Source organism: Eptesicus fuscus, chromosome 9, assembly GCF_027574615.1.
Source record: "Eptesicus fuscus isolate TK198812 chromosome 9, DD_ASM_mEF_20220401, whole genome shotgun sequence".
NCBI lineage: Eukaryota > Metazoa > Chordata > Mammalia > Chiroptera > Vespertilionidae > Eptesicus > Eptesicus fuscus.
In genome coordinates this window covers 41,384,935-41,408,839 of record NC_072481.1, presented here as the reverse complement: position 1 = coordinate 41,408,839, position 23,905 = coordinate 41,384,935, and the positions used below count along the sequence as shown (strand labels likewise).

Genomic DNA, 23,905 nt, shown 5'->3' with positions numbered 1-23,905 from the left:
CTAATTAAATTAAAATACATTACATTTAGTCACTGAATATGAATCTCAGAATCCAGGTATCATTATGATACTCAAGATTGGTAGCTTTTTAGTTGCAGAGCTGTGCTAGAATTCCTATCTTCTGGCTTACATCTCAGGGTGCTGTCAACCAGGAATAGTACATTTAGTGCTACTTTCTACAGAAATGTAGGTTGTTTATAGAAAGTACATATTCTCATATGACAGAAACTCGCTTACCTTGCTTCTTTTCACAGTTGACCGCACAACCTAAAATAAGCTGCAGTAACCTCCCAAGCTCCACAGAATCTGAACTTTCAGTTATTCGGTTTAAATCAGGAATAAGTTCTTCAGAAATCTGTTGCCCCAAAAACTGTGGTATTGAAACAATAAATTAAATCATTTATTTATATAGGCTACAAAAATTTTACTACATTTAATTATTACTAGAAAAATAAATTATAAATAGGTTCCTAAAATGACTCAGATAAATTAACAAATGATTCACCCAAAATTACTGACTAAAGCCAGTTAGTAAAGCTCAAGCCACCTCCCAAAATTTTGAGTAACAAACCAAAAGCAACTAAAATGCTTTTATACAAAATATCCTTTGATCTCATTATAAAAAAGGGATTGTTTAAGAAGCCCCTGGCCTGATCTATCTTGACAATACTTAGGCCTTTTCATTAAAAAAAAAAAAAAAAAAGATTTATGTTATGCCAAGGAATATTCATGATATTTTAATATACAATCAGTTAAGAGAATCACAAAATAAATCACACATAAACAATAAATCCAATGAATTAATCTTTCCTGACTTGATCTTTCTTTTTTAGCTAATTAAGAGTTTTTGTGGCATTAGAAAAAGCTTCAAAATGATTTTAGGCATAAATAAATTGAAAATTTTCAGTCTTAAAATTATTTGGAAGAAATAACAAGCTAAACTGTGACAACTTTAAAAAACAGAAATATAATTATGTAATGGCAATTGCTGCCATTCCCAAACATTAAGCAATAAACCTTGTTATATGAAATAATCCTAGCAGTGAACTTATGATGCTGAATAAGGAAAAAAAAAAAAAAACCTGAATAATGTACTAGCTAAGGTGTTTAATACTATTTTTACTTTGCATTTTCCCCCAATTCATTTGCATAGTATATTTGTGCTATTGTTTGCATTAGAAACAGCTATCAAAGCAATGTTTTAAATATGAAATAATTGCAATCCTATCTAATAAAACAGTAATATGCAAATTGACCATCACTCTAACACACAAGATGGCCACCCCCATGTGGACACAAGATGGCTGCCACAAGATGGCTGCCACAAGATGGCAGAGGAGGGCAGTTGGGGGCAACCAGGCCTGCAGGGGAGGGCAGTTGGGGGGGACCAGGCTTGCAGGGGAGGGCAGTTGGGAGAGACCAGGCCTGCAGGGGAGGGCAGTTGGGGGGGACCAGGCCTGCAGGGGAGGGCAGTTGTGGGGGGGAATCAGGCCTGCAGGGGAGGGCAGTTGGAGGGGACAAGGCCAGCAGGGGAGGGCAGTTGGGGAGAACCAGGCCTGCAGGAGAGGGCAGTTGAGGCAGACCAGGACTGTAGGGGAGGGCAGTTGGGATGGACCAGGCCTGCAGGGGAGGGCAGTTGGGGCGGACCAGGCCTGCAGGTAAGGGCAGTTGGGGCAACCAGGCCTGCAAGGGAGGACAGTTGAGGGGGACCAGGCCTGCAGGGGAGGGCAGTTGGGGAGAACCAGGCCGGCAGGGTTGGGCAGTTAGGGGCAATTGGGCCGGCAGGGGAGCAGTTAGGTGTAGAACAGGCTGGCAGGGGAGTGGTTAGGGGGTGATCAGGCTGGCAGGCAGAAGCAGTTAGGGGCAATCAGGCAAGTGAGTGGTTGGGAGCCAGCAGTCCTGGATTGTGAGAGGGATGTCCCAGGTTGGAGAGGGTGCAGGCTGGGCTGAGCAACACCCCTTGTACACGAATTTCATGCACAGGGCCTCTAGTTTCATTATAAGGTCTACTTTACAGCATTGCATAAAATCAAATCATTTGGAGGCAATTCTATTTCAAAATATAATCAATTTAAACAGTATCAATACAGAAGCAACATTATTTCCCAAATCAATATATTAAGTTTAAGCCTGTTTATGTTCACATAATTTGAATGTTCTAAAAATGGCAAAAATATATATATATTCGTTATAAATTATTTTCCAGTAATATGTTATACATTAAAAGCCAAGTCATTTTTCAGTGTCATATAATTATCACATAGCATTTTGTAGTTAAACAAAGTCAGATGTTTCTCATACCTCGCTGTAATAACTCATAATTCCTTGAAGTACCTTCTTTAAATTACTAGCCTAATGGGGAAAAAAAAAAAACAATTCAAGAATTTCATAATGAAAGAAAATGTATGCTAAGGTGAAAGACAACAGAAACTGCCCCCTGATAAAAATAACAACAAAAATACTATATGTTAGAGTTCTACAAATATAAGTACATGATAATTTTTAAACATTGAAGGGTTAATCAGTTTGACTGAAAGAAAATAATGTCTGCATGCTTATAAAGTTTAACCAGGGTAATTCTATTTAAAACGAGACAGAATGAAGTCAAGTACCAACTTTAAAGACTGAGCATGTCCATGTTCATTCATGAGCGAGTAACTTGTCTAGACTTAATTTTCCTGACACAAACAACTAGAAAACAGGAGAAAACACAAGGGTCAATTGTTTTCAAGCTGTAGCCAACAAGTAATATAGAACTATAATTTCTGAGAGAAGGAAAACAAAAAAAGATGACCCCTACACTATCCAAGATTTCTTTCTAGAGGCAATTTCACACCACAGCATAGGGCCTGATGTTCTTGTTGAGTTAAGGAGAGAGACATAAGATGTTCATGAAGATCACGATATTTAGAATTTACAGGGCAGACAAATGAAAAATTGAGAGCTATAGAGAAAAAGAACTCTAGAAATCTGCATTAATGGTTCCTTTGACTCTATGCCTGAATATTAATTTGTATGTGCACGGGTAAAAATCAATGAGATTTAACAAGAATAATTTCCAAGGAAAGAACAATCCTGGTAACTATAATCTGAACAATTCTCAATGATTATACAAGCCAGAAATTGAAGAAATTCCCACCAGCCAGGGTGAAGAGACTATGCTGTATAGACAAGCTTTCACTAATAACTCCCAAAAAATCACAACTTAGTAGTAGGTCTAACCTAGCCCTAGAACAGAGGTGGGGAATGTCTGGCCTGCAGAATCATTTGGTCTGGCTCTGCTCAAGGCATTAGGGGTGAGTTAATTAAATGTTTGACCAAATATAGCAGGCTAATTTTTAAGCTGATAATTTTGTATGGCCTGAGAATTATATTATAAATATCCAAATGGCCCTTGGAAGAAAAATGGTTCCCCACCCCTAATGTAGAGAATCTGCTTTCCACACCCCAAAACCTTTAAAAGATGACCCAGTGATCCCACTTCTAGGAATCTATCCTAAGAAACCTGAAGCACCAATCAGAAAGAATGTATGCACACCTAGGTTCATAGCAACATAATTTACAATAGCTAAGATCTGGAAACAGCCCAAGTGCCCATCAGTAGATGAGTGGATAAAAAAGCTGTGGTACATTTATACCATGGAATACTATGCAGCAGTAAAAATGAAGAATCGCTTACCCTTGAGACAGCATGGAGGGACCTGGAGAGTATCATGCTAAGTGAAATAAGTCAGTCAGAGAAAGACAAGTATCACATGATCGCACTCATATGTGGAATCTATTGAACAAAATATACTGATGAACGGAGTGGATCCAGAGACTTGAAGCATAGAACAGAGTGTGGAATCTCGGAGGGAAGGCAGGAGAGTAGGAGGGGGGCGGGGAGGTAATCAACCAAAGACCATGTATGCATATATGCATAACTCATGGACACAGACAATAGGGTGCTGGGGCGGGAGCGGGCTGGAGGGGGTCAATGTGGGGAAAAGGGGGACATATGTAATTCTTTCAACAATAAAGAATTACTTTTTTAAAAAATTACTTTTTTTTAAAAGAATTACTTTTTAAGAACCAAGTATCTTAACTGCTTGCAAGAACAAAGGTTTTCAATAAAAACAGGGATATAAAGGAGACATATGTACTACTATGTATAATACTTTAAACAATAAAATAAAATTAAAAAAAAAAAACAAAAACCAGGGATATAAGAAATGGAAAGGTTTTTTGTTTTTTTAAGACTCACAAGTATCTTAACTGCTTGCAAGAACAAAGTCCACCACACTATAAAATACAAAAAAACCTCAGCACTAAACAATAATGCTCAAACTGTCTAGCATCCAATAAAAAATTACTACACATGTGAAAAAGCAAGAAAATGTGTACTATAACGAGGACAAAACTCAAGTCAATGAAATAGGCCTAGAAATGAGAAATGAAAGAATTAGAAGATAATGTTATAACTGCTAGTTTAAAAATGTTCAAGGATTTCAATAAAAACAGGGATATAAAGGAGACATATGTACTACTATGTGTAATACTTTAAACAATAAAATAAAATTTAAAAAAAAACAAACAAAAACCAGGGATATAAGAAATGGAAAGGTTTTTTGTTTTTTTAAGAACCAAATAAAGAGTTGTTCACTGGATAAAAAAAAAAGCAAGACCCAACTATTAGGTGTCTCCATGAAACACTTCTAATATAAAAGCTCAGAGATTAAAAGAATTAAAAAAAAAAAACCCACTAAAGCAAAACATAATCATAAAAATGAAGTGGCTACATTAGTATCAGAAAAAAAGACTTCAAGGAAAATTATAAAGGATAAAGAAAGATATTTCATAATGATAAGTATATTCATTCATCTATTAGGACATAAAATTAATGTATGTAAACCTATTAATAGAGATTAAATTATGAGATTTAGAAATTAACAGAATTTAAAAAAGAAACTGATAAATCCACAATCATCATTAGAAATTAAAGGAGTACTTCTACCTTGATAAAATAATCAGACAAGAAATCAATAAAGATATAAAAGATACAAACAGTATTATCAATAAACGACATAAATTGTAGAACTGCGGAATACATGTTATTTTCAAGTATACATGGAATATTCACCAAAGATAGATCAGATGTTAGGCTAATAAAGTCAGTCCATTAAATTTAAAGGAATTTCTTAATATCAAAATGGAATTAAATTAGCAATTAAGACATTTTTTAAAAGTTACTTAAAAATTCTAATTTTTTAGAATTTAAAATATTACTTCTAATTAATCCATGGGTCAAATGAAAATTACCAAATATTTTGAAGTGACTGAAAATAAGAACACTGTATGTCAAAAATGTGTAGGATGTGGCTGAGGCAATGCTTAATAAGGGGGGAGAAGAGGACAAAGGTCTAAAACTGATGATTTAAGCTTCCACATTAAGAAGTAAGAAAATGAAGTGAATATGCAAGTAGGAGAAAGAAAGTAAAAAAAAAAAAAAAAAAAAGATTAAAGTGAAAAACCAATAAAACAAAACATAAGCTAGTTCTTTGGGGAAAAAAACCCACAATAAAATTCAAAAAGATTGAGCCAGACTTATCAAGACAAAAATACAAGACACAAAAATTACAATATCGGAAAAAAAACAATTTAAACATCCATCAATAGGTGAATGTGGTATAGTAATGTAACTAAATAATACTTAGCAAATCTATTGTTAATACAGTCAACATGGATGAGTCTCAAAAACATTATAATGAGTAAAAGATGCTAGAGACAAAGAGTACAAAATGTTTGATTCCATTCACATGGAACTCCAGAAATGAAACCTTTAGGGACAGAAAGCAGATCTATGGCCAACTGGGGCCAAGATAAAGAATAAGAATTAATTGGGAAGGGGCATAAACACATGTTTTGGATTAATAAAAATTTCCTATCTCTAACTATGATGATAGTTATAAAGGAAACATACATGTGTCAAAACTCAAACTGCATACAATAAGTGCACCCTTAAGTTAATTTTTAAAAAAGATTTAGTTGAGCTTAGTACTAATTTTAGAACCAATGCTTTGATCAAGTGGATTCTTCATTCTGCATACCTTTATCCTCCAGTTGTCGGCAATATCCTCCTTAATTCGGCTTAACCAAGATTCATTGAACCACGCTGCATCACTAAAACAAAAATAGAAATGCTAAACATGTAAAATACCAAATTTAGTCAACAGAGAAAGTTATTTCATGTTTTAAAGCCTGTCCTTAATAAGAATAGTATATATTATTTAGAAGATCCACTAAATTTTTTGTTATTCCTAATGACTCATTTCAGAAATTCTCATAATAAACTACTTAAGTCATTAACAACTTCAATTTAAGAAACATTTAATAAATATGTCAACAGGTGCCCTGATAGTAGGAAGATGTGAAAGTCCCTATCCCAGTGGTCGGCAAACCGCGGCTCGAGAGCCACATGCGGCTCTTTGGCCCCTTGAGTTTTTAGCGAAGGCCAGCTTAGGAGTACCCTAATTAAGTTAATAATAATGTACCTACCTATATAGTTTAAGTTTAAAAAATCTGGCTCTCAAAAGAAATTTCAATCGTTGTACTGTTGATATTTGGCTCTGTTGACTAATGAGTTTGCCGACCACTGCCCTATCCTAAAGGAGAGAAAAAAGAGAAAACTAGTTTTTCATGTCTACTATGTCTCAAGCACTGTGCTAGATGTTTTTGCATATTATTTCATATAAATTTCACATTAACTTGGTCAAAGGATCTATTATTTTCAATCTTACTCTTCAGAAAACTGAGGATGAGAGAACCTAGTAATTTGCCCCAAGTGAAATTAGTATCAGGCAAAGCCCCAAATAAATCTCATTGTAACTGAGTAGAATGAGTATAATGAGAAATCTATAAGGACAAATTTAGTTTTAAACTACGTACTATTGATATTGAAGATCAACACAAAAAAATTACTATATCAATATTTATGTATTAAATAAATAAGGTCTTGAAGGATGACATTTAACTATAAACAATTGACTATATTAATAGATTATATTTAAAACAAATATTTGGATGCTTGCTCTGAATAAGGTATTGAGCAAGGTTAATTTGAAGATAAATAATTTACTATTCTGACTCTTAGAGAAATAATTATTAAAAGGAAAAATAGAAAGCAAAAATAACTATACTCAAAGGAGAATGTGATAAATGCTTTAAGAGTTAAGCCAACATGACAAAATCAGAATACAGTGCTAGAAGAGGTCTTAAAGGTCCCATTTAAATCTTGACTTTACAGATCAGCAACTAAAGTGAGGAAAGAAATCAAAGTATTCTTTTCCATGGCAGTATCTTGAATTTAGAATGCAAAGCTGAAATTAGAACACAGTGATTAGCTTTTCAGAAACTGTCTGCCTCAGATGTTCTAATACAGAAGATCTCACTTCTGACAGGAGTAACCAAAAATGGCTTCACCACTTTAAATTCCTTTATTTTGAATTTTAACTTTTTTTTTTTTCTGTTAATCCTCACCCGAGGATTAGAGTGGAAGGGAGGGGGAACAGAAGAGAGAGATAGAAAGAGAGGGAGGACAGGAGTGGGGGGAGAGAGAAAGAGAGAAACATCCATGTGAGAAAGACACATCGATGGGTTGACTCCCACACACACGCCTACAGGGAGCCAGAGATTGAAACTGCAACCCAGGTGCATGCCATTGACCAGGAATCAAACCCGAGACTCTTCAGTACACAGGCCAACACTCTAACCACTGAACCACACTGGCCAGGGCTTAACTGTTGTTGTGTGTTTTTTTTAACTAATTTTAATTATGTTCAACTTTTCCCAGATGGCTGAGGCTATAATTTACCAAAATAATTTGGCTAAATGTATAAATTATATTACCAGATATTTAACTGAAAAGACTGAAATTAGTTAATGAATCAAAACTGTAAAAGTAAATTTACTTTCTCTTGACATCAGATTAAATAAAAGAGCTATGTCAGTTGCAATGGTTAATTTTATGTCCACTTGGCAAGGCCACAGTAACCATATATTTGGCATGTATTTGGTCACACATGCTTGGATGTTATTGTGAAGGTATTTTTTAGATAAGATTAACATTTTAAAAAAGTAGACCTTGAATAAAGCAGATTGCTCTCCATAATGTGGGTGGGCCTATCTGTTGAAGGCCTTAAGAAAAAGACTGACCTCCCCTGAGAAAGTGCAAATTCTGACTGTACACTCTACCTGCAACAGTATCTTATTGGGTCTATCTCTCTGGAGAACCCTGACTATTACAACAGTTTTTGACCCTAAAAAAACTTCAAATAGGGTTATATAATTATTTTTTTAATGTTTTTAAATAAAACTTTATGGTTCAGATTATTACAGGTGTTCTTCCCCCCCCCATAGGTGTTCTTCCCCCACTCCACCTGATTCCCCAACCCACCCCATGCCCTTACCCCCCGCCACTGTCTTTACCCATAGGTGTAAGACCTTTGTCCAATCTCTTCCCACATCCTTCAGATCCCCTTCCCCCTGAGAATTGTCAGTCCACTCCCTTTCTATATCCCTGATTCCATTATATTCACCAGTCCCTTCTATTCTTCAGACTTTTTATTCACTTGATTTTTAGATTCACTCGTTGGTAGGTATGTATTTGATGTCTTTTTGTTGTTCATAATTTTTATCTTTACCTTTTTCTTCTTCTTCCTCTTTTTTTAAAATTTCTTTATTGATTAAGGTATCACATATTTGTCCTCGTCCCCCCATTCCCATCCCACACCCCTCCCCACACATGTCCCCACCCCCCTGTTGTCCTTAACCACCGGTTAGGCTCATATGCCTGCACACAAGTCCTTTGGTTGATCTCCCCTTTTACCCCCACCCTTCCCAACCCTCCCCCCGAGACCCGACAGTCTGATCCATGCCTCCTTGTTTCTGGGTCTGTTCTTGTTCATCAGTCTATGTTGTTCATTATTTCCCCTAGATGAGTGAGATCATGTGCTATTAGAAATACACTTATAAAAACCGAAAATGAGACAAGCAATAATGGTTATGGTGACAGGCAAATGAATCAGTGTGTAGTGAGTTTCTTTCTGGGCCAACAGTTCTTTTGAGACCCAATTTCAATGTCCAACAGTTCCTTATGTGTACATGTCAGCACTGACATTTCAGTTCTGGATGGTGGACAAATGGTGATAATGCAGGTCCGACTCTGTCTGGTTTGGTCCTGGGCAATCTGCAGTGATGCACAGCTGCTAACTGCTAGTTTGGGAAGGCCACATCAGTGTCTTCCGTCTCTGGACTGCTTCTCTTCTGTCTTCATGGCTGGAGTAGTCCTGTCGATTCCTCTCTTGCTGGAATCCACATGGTCTCGGAGTTGTTTTCTGAAAATATACAAACATATTCTCGACCAAAAGTTAATAAAGGAATATTTTCTATAAATTTGACTAGGGATCCTTTTTCAATTTTTGCCCAAATGATTTTCCTCTGGCTTGTTTTGTCACCTTGTGTGTTTTTCATGGGTGCTTCTTCCTCTTCTTAAAGAATACCCTTCAGCATTTCATGTAATCCTGGTTTCGTGGTGATGAACTCCTTTAGCTTTTTCTTGTCTGTGAAGCTCTTTATCTGACCTTCAATTCTGAATAATAGCTTTGCTGGGTACAGTAGTCTTGGTTGTAGGTTCTTGCCGTTCATCACTTTGAATATTTCTTGCCACGCCCTTCTGGCCTGCATAGTTTCTGTTGAGAAATCAGCTGACAGTCGTATGGGTACTCCCTTGTAGGTAACTAACTGTTTTTCTCTTGCTGCTTTCAAGATTCTCTCTTTGTCTTTTACCCTTGGCATTTTGATTATGATGTGTCTTGGTGTGGTCCTCTTTGGATTCCTCTTATTTAGGGTTCTATACGCTTCCTGAACTTGTAAGTCTATTTCTTTCACCAGGTGGGGAAAGTTTTCTGTCATTATTTCTTCTAATAGGTTTTCAATATTTTGCTCTCTCCTTCTTCTGGCACCCCAAAAATTCGGATGTTGGTATGCTTAAAGTTGCCCCAGAGGCTCCTTACATTATCTTCATATTTTTGGATCCTTTTTTCTTTTTAGTTGGGTGTTTTTTGTTTCCTCATATTTTTTGTTTTCTCTGCTTGGGTGTTTTTTGTTTCTTCATATTTCAGATCTTTGGTTTGATTCTTGGGGTACATTGATCTACAGTTGAGTTTCTGTATATTCTTTATTTCAGACAGTGTATGCTTAATTTCTGACTGGTCCTTTTCCATTTTTTTGACATTCTCATTTAGGTCCTTAAAGGTTTCATCAAGTTTCTCCGCAGTTTTTACAAGATTCTTGAGTAACCTTATAAGTGTGGTTTTGAACTCTATATCGTCCCATAGTTTACTTTCCTCCATTTCTTTCATTGGTGACATGTTTCTGTGCCTCCGCATTTTGGCTGCTTCCCTGTGTTGATGGAACGGCTTTGTGTGGTAGGTGACCTATAGGGCCAGTAGCTCAGCCTCCCCAATCACCTGAGGTGGATGGTCTTGGCACACCCCTTTATGAGCCAAGTGCAAAGTCTTGGTGTAGTTAAGCCTTGATTGCTGTTGGTACACTGGGAGGAACTGTCCTCCAGGGCAATTGGCTGTGGGGACCCGCTGTGTTTATAACTGCTGCACTAGAGAAACGCTTATGGTGCAGGGCTTGTTTCAGTGGGGCTTTGGTGCTATCTGAGTCCGCCTCCTGAATGTGTCACTTATGGATGTGAGGAGTTGAAATCTGTGTCTCACACTGACCACTAGGTACACTGGCTTCTGGATCTCCAAAATGAGGTGCAGGTCAGCTACTGTCTGAGGCCACCCTGCTGGGGCTACAGGAGAATTCCAGTCCTCTCCTCCCTGCTTGGGATTTGGAGATTTTGGAGCTGTCTGAACTGGTTGCTAGGTTAAGCGGCGATCCATTCATATGCAAAAGCCGCTGCTTGGAGCTTGGGTGGGTTTGTAGGTTGTGCGAGGCAGGGTCTCAGGGCGTCACTAGGCTACGGCGTGGCAAACAGCAATGGCTGGCAGCCAGCCTTCCAGTGTCTCCGACTGCGTCCTGCGTCTTGCGCCCCAGCACAGCAAACAATTATTCCTCCACATAGCTCCTCAAGCAAGCCACCCTCACTTTTCAACCCAATGGCAAACCGTCCAGAGACAGAGAAACATTGAGGATGCTTCTCCCCGTAGGAGTTTGGATCCCATGCGTCTCCCCTTCGGGTTGAAGAAAGCAACGACTGCCACCAGCTGGGATCTGCCGCCAGCCCGTTTCGCGCGCGCGCGCCCCCGTACTTCAGCTTTTCAGTGTTTGTGCCCTGAACGCTCCTCTCTCTTTCCGTCTAGTTGTAGCTCTTCCACTCAGCCAGCCCTCCCGTGGCTCTGGGTGATAGAGGTTTTGTCTTTTAGTTGTAGTTTTGAAATTGTTGTGCACCGCCACAGTTTAGATGTTTACCTAAGCCGCCATCTTGGGTTCTCCCCTATATAATTATTTAGTAATTCATTTAGAAAATGAATCTGGGGATAACCTCTTCTAATTTTTCATCCTTTTGTCTTGCATTCCTCCTTGCCTTCCTTTCCATCCCAAATCAAATTTAGCCCTATACTTATTATGCTCAGATTGTAGACAAATTCTATAGACTGATGGCTTAAACAACAGAAACTTATTTCTCACTAGAGGCCCGGTGCACAAAATTTGTGCACTCAGCAGGGGTGGGGGTGGTTACCTCAGCCCGGCCTGCACCTTCTCTCAATCCAGGAGCTCTCGGAGGATGTCAGACTGCCAACTTAGGCCTGCTACCTGGGCCTAAGCCAGCAGTCAGACATCCTTAGCGCTGCGGCAGAGGCTCCCGCCACCGCCGCTGCGCTCGCCAGCTGTGAGCCTGGCTTCTGGCTGAGTGGCGTTCACACCCTGTGGGAGTGCACTGACCACCAGGGGGCAGCTCCTGCACTGAGCGTCTGCCCCTGGTGGTGAGTGCGCATCATAGTGACCGGTCATTCTGCCGTTTGGTCGATTTGCATATTAGCCTTTTATTATATAGGATTATTATATAGGATGGTTCTAGAGGCTAAGAAGTCCAAGATTAAGATGTTGGCAAAGTAGGTTTCATTCTGAGGTCTGTCCTCTTGTCTTGCAGGCAGCTGCCATCTTGCTGTATGTGCTCACATGATCTCTTCTTTGTATGTTTGCAGGGAGTAACCTCTCTGATGTCTCTTTTTATAAGAAGTCTAATCCTAGCAGATCAGGGCCCCACACTTATCATCTGATTAACATTAATGACTTCCTTAGAGGCCCTATCTCCAATACAGATACACAATGAAGCCCTACACAGTTGAGTCTTCAGCAATATGAATGTTGAAGGGGCACAAATATTCAGTCCCTGAGAAATACTTGCTGACTTGTCCATAAATATATATTTCCCACTTTCTTTCTTATAAACAAATCCATTCTTCTCAAACAATTAAAATGACAGCCAATCTTTGGCATTATTAAACTTGATACCTAACCTCAGAACTCTCTGGACATATATCTTCCTTTTACTTTTGCACTGTCACATCTAAGTGCCTTAATTAGACTCTTGGCCCCAGCAGTTAGCTCCTTTTCTCATATTTCCCAGAACTTCTGTGAAAATCAAGGAGTACCAAATAAGGAGGAGATATAAGACTAAAAAAGCAAAGTATGATCCAACTGTCTTCAAATAAAACTGAAAATCAGTACACAATAATTTTTAACTCCACCTATGGTATTTGTCTTCTGATAATTTTACCAACTAAACTCAGGTAGTAATTAATGCTACTGATTACTATGTTTATCACAATTATATTGGTTCAATGAACTGATACTATTCTGCTTAAATAATCAAAAGGCCTTCTATGCCTAATACAGAAGTTATGATCTGTAATTTGGACACCTAGCCTTTCATTTATTCATTTATCAGGAGGGGATCAAGATACTAGATTTCAATGATTATAGCTGACTCAGAGCACTGGCTTTAGAGTCGGGTCAAACGGATGGTATTTTGTTATAGCAACCTCAGAAAACTAATATCGTCGTGGTTACAGTTTTCCTACATACATTTAAAACAGAGAGATACATAGTATGCAGTCAAACTAAACGTAATGAAGGAACTATAGAACCCTAAGCAATAACCCCATGACTCCCATGTCTAAGTTATATAGTTCAGGCAATGACTTTTAAGATTTCATTGTATGGAAGCTGACCCTACACTAAACATGAGGTACAGTTCTAGAGGATAGGAAATCAAAGAGTCATTGCACCATATCATGGTCAAAACGGGTATCTTCTATCGTGGTTTGATATAAAGCTACTAAAAGCACCACAATATATTTAAATGATACCTTCGGCTAGCACTATTGGCGTGAACACACATCAGCCTTACATCCATACCAACCACTATGTAGATGTATCTACACCAATACCTACAACATACTGCAATGAGAAAAGGCCAGGTGTATATCCTTATGACAAAAAAATAATGATGACATCCCCAAATCATCACGAAAGAATCATATTCAGAATGCTTGGCTCTGGCTAATTAAATCACTTGAAACCAATCAGGGTAAGAATAAACAAAACATTTAAGAAACATCTTTAAGAAAGCAAGGGAATAAGGCATATTTCAGAATGACAGCCCCCCCAAAAAAAGTTAGCATGTTAAGCTTATCTCTTAAAACATTATTTAATCTTGAGTTAACTATGTATCTATTTAAATTAGACCATTTTGAATATTCCAAGGAATGAGAATTTTTATATTGTTTTGAGGTGTTTTTCTAAGAGTGGTAAAGAATGGTTTTTGCTAAACCATCTATGGGGTTTTCAATTACAAGAAACCTTTACAAAATAATAGCAACAGTTCAATAAAAAAATCTCCAGCTACAAAATAACATAGCAGAGATAGAATTCTGGTCTGATTGAAGATATATTATCATGAAAGTAAGCTTATACAAAATCAATGACTATTAATTAATAAATTATGACTACAGAATTGCCCATGTTTTTTCTACTAAGTGCATACCTCATATTGTAGATGTCATAACCCTAATTCTTATATAATGTTTGGCAAAAATCAGGAAATAATGGGGTTAAGAACTTTTGATATTATGTATTTAAATAAAATGGGCCTAACCCAAAGAGAACTGCTTTATTAGTTAAGGTTCCCTAGGATTTGTGACTTTAAATTTCATTTAAACAACATTTCATTATTAGTGGATTAATACATTTACTCTTAGTTCAAATATAGGTTTAAACATTTAATATTTTTTCTTAATCCAGTATTTTGTTTGCATTGATACCTTCAAATGATAAGAGTATAACCAAAGAAAACATTTCAAGCAATTATACCATTAATTTAACCTGTTCCTTTCAGTTACTGTAAGTTGTGAAAGTGATCAGAACAAGTTTAAAATTAACATCTCTGGAATAGAAATCCTGATTGCTCATTTAATTAAGACATATCTTTATTAACAAAGATTAATCAGGTGATACACCTTTTTGTTTCGTAGATGCAAGAATGCTTTGATACCAAATGTGAGTCATCACTGAAAAGAATAAAGTTTCAATAACCTTTAAAATACAAGTTTAAGTTTTCTTCCTTGGTATTGGGTTTACAATTCTTTCAGGAAGAACTGGGACCACTACTTACATTTGATGAAGAACTTGTGCCATGGCAACTCCATTAGTCAGCTGTTTTACATCCTGACAAGGTGCAGGGGTATTGAATGTCTGCAGCTAAAAGGACATAAAGCAAATGACTTTACTGCCTCTTTATACCTACAGGGTAGCATTACCAACCTCCCCTCAAAAAATATTTATCTATATATATAAACATATATATGAAAATTAGAGAGAAAAATAGCTAACTGACCTGTTTTCTTTAAATTCAGACCCTGCCAAACAAGTAAAACTATACTAATAAGTTTCTGTGGCTGTGTAATATTTTAATAAAAATAAATATTTAACATTTCATAAATCATAAAAATATACCTAAGTCAAATATACTGATGTCATGTATGAAGTACTTCAGACTTTCTGAAAGCCAAGTATAGAACTCCTACGTATAGTATGTGTTTTGTCTGTTTTGGGGAGATTAACATCAGAAAAAGAACTTTAAGATAACCTAACATTTGCAAGTGAAAATTTCAGTCATATCATTTGATAGGAAAACAAAGGCTAGAAATGTCAAGTCTAAAATTACTACTTAGTTTATTGATGAGCTCTAAAATAAGGCTGGACTTCTGCCTGCTATCCAACAATTAGCCTTAGGGAATGGACAGACTAAAGCCCACCTACCATGTCAAGTTGTTTCTATCTAATTTGGCTTGAGATATTACAACTTTTCAAAGCTCTATTTGTTAAACATTCATGTACATATTAAAAAGGGAAGTAAAATGGTGGCATCTTTTTCTAAAAAGCAAACACAACATAGACAAATTTTTAAAAAGCAAATTAGCCCTGGCCGTGTGGCTCAGTTGGTTGGAGAGTCTTCCAGTATATTAAAAGTTTCTCAGATTGCTGATTCAATTCCTGGTCAGGACACATACCTAGGTTGTGGATTCAACCCCAGGTTGGGGCACGTACAGAAGGCAACCAATCAATGTTCTCTCTCTCTCCCTCTCCCTCTCCCTCTCCCTCTCTCTCTCTCTCATCTACTCTCTCTAGAATAAGCATGCCCTACAGTGAGGATTTATAAAGCAAATTATAACAGAGCAAAAAATGGATCATCTACTTTCTAGAAATCTAATCTCAACCCATAATGATCTTGAACTCAATATACTATGATTGATTCTTTTTTCTCACATACATTCATCTCCTTTAGTTTACCACTTATGTTAAACCAATAAAATTCTCTCCCACCGTAATTCACCTTTAGTGGTTGTGTATATTTTGAGATTCTATAAATGTCTCCCTTATCCTAATACAACATGTAAGAATGGCACAGACAAACTAAATCTAGCCACAGTTACTTTCAAAGTACACATAGATACTTTACTGAGCTTCTACTCTATTAGGACACTGTAGTACAGGACAGATTTACTAAGGAAAATTATCAGGTTTCTACCCTGAAGTAGCCTCAATCAAGAGATAAGGAGAAGAGAAAGAACACAAAAATCATTTCTAGCAAACGTGATCTGTAGTCCCGTGATTATAGTATGCACAAAGTGTTCTGAAATATACCAGTCAACTAATCAAATTAGGTCTTGTATTTAAGACTATTTAGAGATGGTTCCTAGATGGAAAGTCTTGAGTAAAGAAAGGGTCAGGGGAAGGAAAACTTCAGGAAATAGGGACATAATAAAAGCACAAGTATAGGTAAAGAGATGGTATTTTTAGGCAGTGTGCAGTTCAGGATTATTGGAATTCTAGTGCAAAGAGGGACGGGGAAGGGGTGAGTACAGTCATGGGTCAGGCCTCTGAAGAGCCATGACAAAAAGTTCAGACTTATCCTTACAGTGTCATCGATATAATGAAAAACAGTAAGAATAGCTTCTACTTCACAAGATGGTTTTGAGAATTAAATGAATTGGTAAACACTGTACTTAGATTAGTGCCTGACACATGGTATAAACTCAATAGCTGTTAGCACATTGGCTGTGACTCAAGGTTTCTGGATGTGTGGGGTCTAAGAACAATAGGTTCACAATGTCCAGACATATTAAACCAGAAAATCCCCAAGTGATTCTTACGCACATCAGTTTTGTGGAAACACTGCTCTGGGTGATGACCAGAGTGACCTCTTTAGTACGTTTTAGAAAATGGAAGAGAGTATTGTAGTATGCACAAAATGGTTGACAAAATGGAGTAAGGAAGTAGAGGTCTTAGAGAAAACAAGCTTAAGGACAGTGCGTTGAGGTGTCGATGTAAGGTCAAGAAGTTTAAAAAACTCAAGAAATGTGACCATAAAGGGAAGGGGCAATAAAGGAAGTGGTGGCTCTCCGCTCTCTCTTGTTAAGATAGAGAAGATTGTAGCAAGTTTGCATGTGGAGAAGGAGGAGCCCGTGGAGAGAGAAAGAAGTTGTAAGGATGGGATGTAGAGCCAGAAACAAAGATGAGGAGGTCGTTTTCCTGAGGGGGAGAAATGTTAGGGGCTCAAATAGGGTACTGATAAAGGTTTTCAAAGATAAATGTAAGAGGAACTGTGTGGCTATTCTTAATCATAAAGCTGGGCAGTGTTATGGGTACACGTGGATTTGGCTGTAGTGGCATTTGTAGAGGGACGAGCCTGCACAGTAATTCCATTTTGTCCAGTGTTTCAGCAGCCTGAGAGAGAACTGGAGAAGCAAACGACCAATCATACTCTGCCATCTTTGATTCCCCATCATTTGGTTTATAAAGTTTGTACAGTTTTTAAGAAATTTTGCCTTCCATTGTAAAAATACACAGCTCTGCCAACCACTCCAATTAAAATAGAAAGTTCTTTAATTTTTTTTGATATTGGTCTTCCTCAGTGCCTTATGCAAAGTAGGGACTCAATAAATACTGGTTAAAAGAATGGACATAGTCACCTAATACTTAAAAATATTGCAATACAATTCAAGAAAATCCTATACTTCTCCACCACTTCATATTTAAGTCAATGACATCATAAAGACTGCATTTACTACGCTAGTCGGTCGATGTTTAGCGCAACAATGCAACAGATTAGGATACACTCTTTAATTAGTCACCTGTTTTAACAAAACACATCATTAAAAGTAATGTTGCCTTATGACAGTCTTAAATACAGTACCTAAACCCCAATACTTACTTTAAATGAAAATACACATGAACAGTTAGCTAATTGCTTTAACTCAGAAGCCCTGAATACTTGCATTCCACTTAAAAGCAAGCTAATTACCTCCAAAGTGTTCCAGTTGCTTTAAATTATGGTAATTTCCAATACACTTCACAAATCGCCAGAAACCTTCCCTGACTTCTCACTCTTTGGAATTATGTGCATTAGGAGATCGCTTGGGAATCTCATCAACCAATCGCCGCCTCCCGATCCAGTCTGTTTACATTCCATTTTGCACACAGTACCTTACACAAAACTTAACTGGTTTGGGCATGGGCATCAATAACAACATCCCATGCATCATCCAATACCGATTTAGAAACCACATCATGCCAGCTCTCTGATAGCTGAGCACCTCCAAAAGGTGAGACATCATTTTGAGGAAGGGAATAAATGGGGACAGGTCCTGCCTGTCCAAACCCAACACAAAATTAACAGAAATACTAAGCATGGCTCAAGTACAAACAAAAATGCCAAGACTTCTCCTTTCAGGAAAATGCTTGTCGGTTGGAGGGGTTGGGGGGGGGGGCGGTGGCAGCGAGAAACAGGGAATAGGAGGCCCCACCCCAACATCTTTTTCTCCTCATAATCAATAGGTGTCAAGATCTCTTCTAAGAGGCTTCTACAAAATCGGATGCCCAGGTGGCATGGAGTAGCACTAATCCAGGAACTAAAACCACCTCTGGCCACCTGTATACATGGAGCAAGGTGGCTGGGGTGGAAGGGAGGTTTCCGGAGGGGGTCCTGACTCCCAAGTGGCACAAAGGTCCCTATGAGAAGGCTGGACAGCAGATGGAAGATGAGCGAGGCTGTGATCCAGAAGTCCAGCACTTGGTTGCGGGGCAGGAGAAAATGGGACAGGGAAGAGTAGAGGGGTTGGGCGCCACAGCTGTTAGGAAGGAGCAGGATTGGGGGTTTAAGACCAGCATCCTCCATCCCGCCCCCCCAGAGTTCCCCTCCCCTCCCCCGCCCCCACATACAAACGTAAAAACGTGTACACACACACACACACACACACACACACACACACCTGCCCCGCGACCCGCAGGTGGCACTCTCGCGGTCAAGGGCGCCAGGAGGTGCGGAGGGCGAAGCGCCGAGTCCTCGGTGCAGGTGGCCTGGCTACTCCTCAGGCTCCCCAGGGAAAACGGGGACACCCCCACCCCCGGGCCAACTCGCCGCGGCCCCTCGAACCCGTGGTCCCCTTGTACTCACCCAGATGATGAGGCTGTCGCACAGCTGCAGCTCGGACTGCGGAAGCGGCTGCGTCTCCTCCATGGCCGCAGGTGATTCCGCCGCTGACCCGACACCTCCCCCGCACTCCTGCCGGAGCCGGCGTCGACGACCTGCTCGCCCGCCGGGAAAGCTCGGTAGCCAGGCCCGACGCCCGCGCCGCTCACGCGCGAAGCTGGCGCTGCCGACGTCGCGGCGTCACCCCCTCCTCGCCCCCTGGCCCCGCCCCCCCGCCCGCCCGCCCGCTCCGCGCCCGCCCCCTCCCCTGTCCAGCCTGGGACGCCGCGCCGCACCTGAGCCCCGCCTCCTTCCACCCATCTCTCCCGCCCCGCCTCTCCCGCCCTCCGCCCGCCCCTCCTCCCCCACAGCACACCTCTCCCCGCCGCGCAGAGTGACCTGGGCGCGCGCCAGTCACAAAGAAGGTGGGAGCCCGAGGGGGGCGGGAGGGGGCGGGAAGAGCGCCAGTAGGTTGCTCTGGAGGGACGCGCTCCCTTGGTTCTGACCAATCAACGTGAGACAAGACTGCGCCTCCCGTGCGGACACGCGCGGTGGGAAGGGGTTTGTGACCTGGCAGGTGCCTAGAAGGTGGGGTGGAGCGCGCGTGCGCGGCGGGGCAGTGTAGAAGCAGAGGCGGCGGAGGGTCCCCCCTCAAGCGTTTGTGGGTTCAGTTTGGGGCATCTTTCCGCCGCCTACCTCGCGGTAGGGCAGCACCGCTGGGTTCACCTGTGGAGACCCACACTCAGCTTCCATTAGGTCTTCAGAATTAGAACCTACCCATGAATAAAACCAGGTCGAGATAGGGAGAGCTGGTTTTTCTCCTAAGCATTCATTGGAAAGGGATATTTTAATTTGAAGAGGTGGCACAGACGTGTTTCCCAAGGAGGAAAATACACCATAAAGCTGCTTAAGTCAGAAAAGCTCTCAAAAGGTCACAAACCATGTGCAATTTTATTTCAAGTGGGGCAAAAGGGAAGACCATTTGAGATAGGAAAATGAAGTGATTGTTTTCAAAAAACATAGAGGATATCAATGTGCAACCTATCCTATTTTCCTTTGGTGGTTTGAAAACCTGTGTTCTGAGAATGTTCTTGGAGGAGGGGTGGTGCAAATTGGAACCTCCTGAAGTACCGATATATGGCTTAGGCCAGTGGTCGGCAAACTCATTAGTCAACAGAGCCAAATGTCAACAGTACAACGGTTTCAATAGCACTGTACGTGCGCCCGCACGTTGTATTTTGTGGAAGAGCCACACACAAGGAGCCAAAGAGCCGCATGTAACTCGTGAGCCGCAGTTTGCTGACCACTGGCTTAGGCTATTGAAATGGGCTAGAATATTTTTACTCATGCTGTTGATTTCCATCACTTAACTCATTCATAAATTCAGCAAATCATAGTCTGTAAAAATGCAGCTGGCTCATTTATATCACTGCATCTTTATATTTAGACATTGAAAGTTTAAATATGATGGATGACTGCAATTAAAAGCCCCTGCATGAAAATCAAGTCTCATTCTTTTAAAAAAATATATATATTTATTGATTTTTTTACAGAGCAAAAGGGAGAGGGATAGGGAGTTAGAAACATTGATCAGCTGCCTCCTGCACACCCCCTACTGGGGATGTGCCCTCAACCAAAGTACATGCCCTTGACCGGAATCGAACCTGGGACCTGGGACCTGGGACCTGGGACTTGCGCCCCCCGCCTCCCCGCCCAGTCCGCAGGCTGATGCTCTATCCACTGAGCCAAATCAGTCAGGGCCACATCTCATTCTTGATAGCATGCATTTGCTATCAAGTCCCTTAACATTATTCTAGAACTTTCTTATCCTGTGTGGAGTCATTTTATCTCTGGTCCATAGCAACATTGGCAATAAGACAATGAAAAGTAAAGAATGTAGGAGCTAAAGACCTGGTCTGAGTCTTGACTTTACTCCCCACTGGTTGTTGACAGCTGTCTTTTACTGGAACCTAATCTCACATTCCCAAAATAATCTTAATGACACTAGCCCACCCTGCCTACCTCACAGGTGGGCAAAAATATAATGGATGTGGAAGAGTTTTATGAATTAAAACTCCTTTGCAAACTGCATTACTACAATTACTAGGTGTACTGGTTAATAAATGCAGATTTTGTAATCAAAGAAAACACGATAATTTCAAGAGAAACATCAAAAGTGCTTTATTCAAAGTAATGTCCATCGCTAGCTACACATTTCCCCATCTTTCAGGTAATTTGTGCATACCAAAGCATGGTTCAAATTGATTATTTGCTGCCAGTAGCAATCAGTATTAATGGTTTCACCTGGTTTTAGAAGCTCATAACACACCACACCTTCCTGATCCCACCAAACACAGAGCATTGTCTTCTTTCCGAAGCGATTTGGCCTTGCAGTGGATGTTGATGTTTGACCTGGATCAACCCATAATTTTGTGCATTTGGGATTCTCAACATAAATCCACTTTTCATCACCAATCACAATTCAATGCATAAAAGACTTTCTTTTGTGCTGTTGAAGCAACATTTTACTGATGACTTTTCGATTTTCCATTTGTCTTTCGTTCAGTTGATGTGGCACCCATTTTCCTTCCTTTAAAATCTTTCCCGTTGCTTGTAAATGATTGGAAATTGTTTGCTGAGCAACGTTTAATCTTTCTGCAAGTTGTTTGTGAGTTTGACACGCATCTTCATCCAATAATGTTTGTAATTGTTGGTCTTCAAACTTTTTCGTATGACCTGGATGTTCTTTGTCTTTCACATCGAAATCATTACTTCAGAAGCTTTTAAACCAGCATTCACAAGTATCTTGAAATGGAGCATGTTCACCATAAGCTTCCCAAAGTACATGATAACTTTCAGCAGCACTTTTCTTCAAAATAAAGTAATGAATTAAAACTTCCCGCAAATGCTCTTTTTTGTTTGGCATGAAATTAGACATTTTTAAGTGTAAAAATATCTATGATGTTAACACCTTCAGCAAATTTGACATATGAAGTTTTGAAGCTTGTTGTCAATACAACAAAATAGCATACATATCAAATCACATATATATCAACATATGTGTAACTCCATCTAGTGAAAAAAAATCCGCATTATTAACCAGTACACCTAGTATATGCTGAGAAGCACATGAGAACACTGAACACTAAGAGCCACAGGTGATTGAACTTCTGGGAGTAATTGAGTTATCCTGGGCTCTGTCCAGAGAATAGTTTCTTGGGGAAGGATGCTCAATGCTCTTCATGATCCTAAATCTAATGGGAAAATATGCCAAGGATATGATCAGTGAATTCAAAGAAGAAATACAAACATCAAAACAAATATGAAAAAGTTAGAAAAATGTAAAATATGAACCATTGAAATAGGAAAAATAATGCCAAGAAGAGTGAAGTGCACTTTCATACACAACTAGAACAAGCATTTTAGAAAAAATTTTCTAATCTTTATCAATATCAAGAAGCTTTAAAATATACATACTACTTAAACCCATGGTTCCATAATTCCACTTCCTATCATAAAATCTATTGAAATCATCAAAAATGCAGTCAAAGGTTATGGAACAATGATATGTGTTGATATTCTGTATATACTGATCACTACATGCCCAATAAGCAAGAAAGGTTAACTACATTGTAGAAAGTTTGTAAGATAGACTATTTAGCAATTAATAAAAATAATGGTTTGGAGAATATTTGATATTCATAAAATTTTCATAATATATAACAGTAAATTAAAAATTTAGGTATAAAAGTATGAGTCAAGATTTCAACATTGTAAATATTACTTATGTATTTCACATGTGCACAGAAAGAAGACACATGCTTGTTACACTACTATGTCATTTTTATATGTGGATGGTGTTATTATTTTCTGTAATCTTTTATACTTATCAATCTTTCTGCAATTAGTTTGCATTACTTTATAATCAGAAAAAAAAAGATATTAAAAGGAATGCCTAATACAATGTAGGCTATCATTTTCTAACTATTGTCATTCATTTCTAAAAGTTGTCATTCAAATTTGTAAAGTTGAATGAAATTAACTTTTAAACATTCATTGTAGGATTGTAAATTGGCACACTTTTTCTGAAAAAAATTTGACAATATATATTAAGAGTCTTTATAATGTTCAAGGCTTTTAAGCCAATAATTTCCCTTCCAGAATATATTCTAATAAAATAAACAGATGCTTACAAATTTGTTGATTGCAGTGCTATTTATTAAAGCAAAAAAAGAAACAACCATTGAATGTATGAAAGAGTGATTAAATACATTATGATATATCCACACATTGAAATATATTATAGCTATTAAAATATTTTGAAAGAAGTTTAATTACTCAGGAAAATGCTTACAATATAATGTTCAAAGAAAAAACTGGGATGATACAAATCTGTACATACAGTATGGATCTCTATATATATATACATATGCAAAAGTAGGTTTACAGTTGTGAATACACGAAACAGTTCATTCTTGTTTATTCTTGTATTATATATTTTTCCATATGAACAACTATAAACCTACTTTTGCCCACATATATACACTGAGTGGCCAGATTATTATGATCTCTGAACGCATAATGATCTGGCGTTCAGAATAATATATATATGTGTGTGTGTATATATATATATATATCCCAGTGCATGAATTTGTGCATGGGTGGGGTCCAGCCAGCCTGGCCAGGGGGAGGGGACATGGGCAGTTGGCCAGCCTGCCTGCTGGTCAAACTCCTGGTTGAGGGAACAATTTGCATATTAGCCTTTTATTATATAGGATATACACTGAGTGGCCAGATTATTATGCATTCAGAGATCATAATAATCTGGCCACTCAGTGTGTGTGTGTGTGTGTGTGTATATGTGTGTGTGTGTGT

At 38.8% G+C, this 23,905-nt stretch overlaps 1 protein-coding gene across 1 annotated transcript in view; it reads right to left on the bottom strand.

Annotated features, from left to right (window-relative positions):
- The window catches only part of HOOK1 (hook microtubule tethering protein 1), a 66,487-nt gene extending 47,276 nt beyond the window's left edge, over window positions 1–19,211 (bottom strand). The window contains exons 1-5 of the mRNA XM_008139374.3: window positions 19,016–19,211; window positions 14,672–14,757; window positions 6,087–6,159; window positions 2,302–2,352; window positions 238–370 (exon numbers count right to left, since the gene is read on the bottom strand). Of these exons, the coding sequence (XP_008137596.1) occupies window positions 238–370; window positions 2,302–2,352; window positions 6,087–6,159; window positions 14,672–14,757; window positions 19,016–19,078 (406 nt within the window). The 5' untranslated portion in view covers window positions 19,079–19,211. The remainder of the gene's footprint in view (window positions 1–237; window positions 371–2,301; window positions 2,353–6,086; window positions 6,160–14,671; window positions 14,758–19,015) is intronic.
- Between the last annotated feature and the right edge of the window lie 4,694 nt (window positions 19,212–23,905).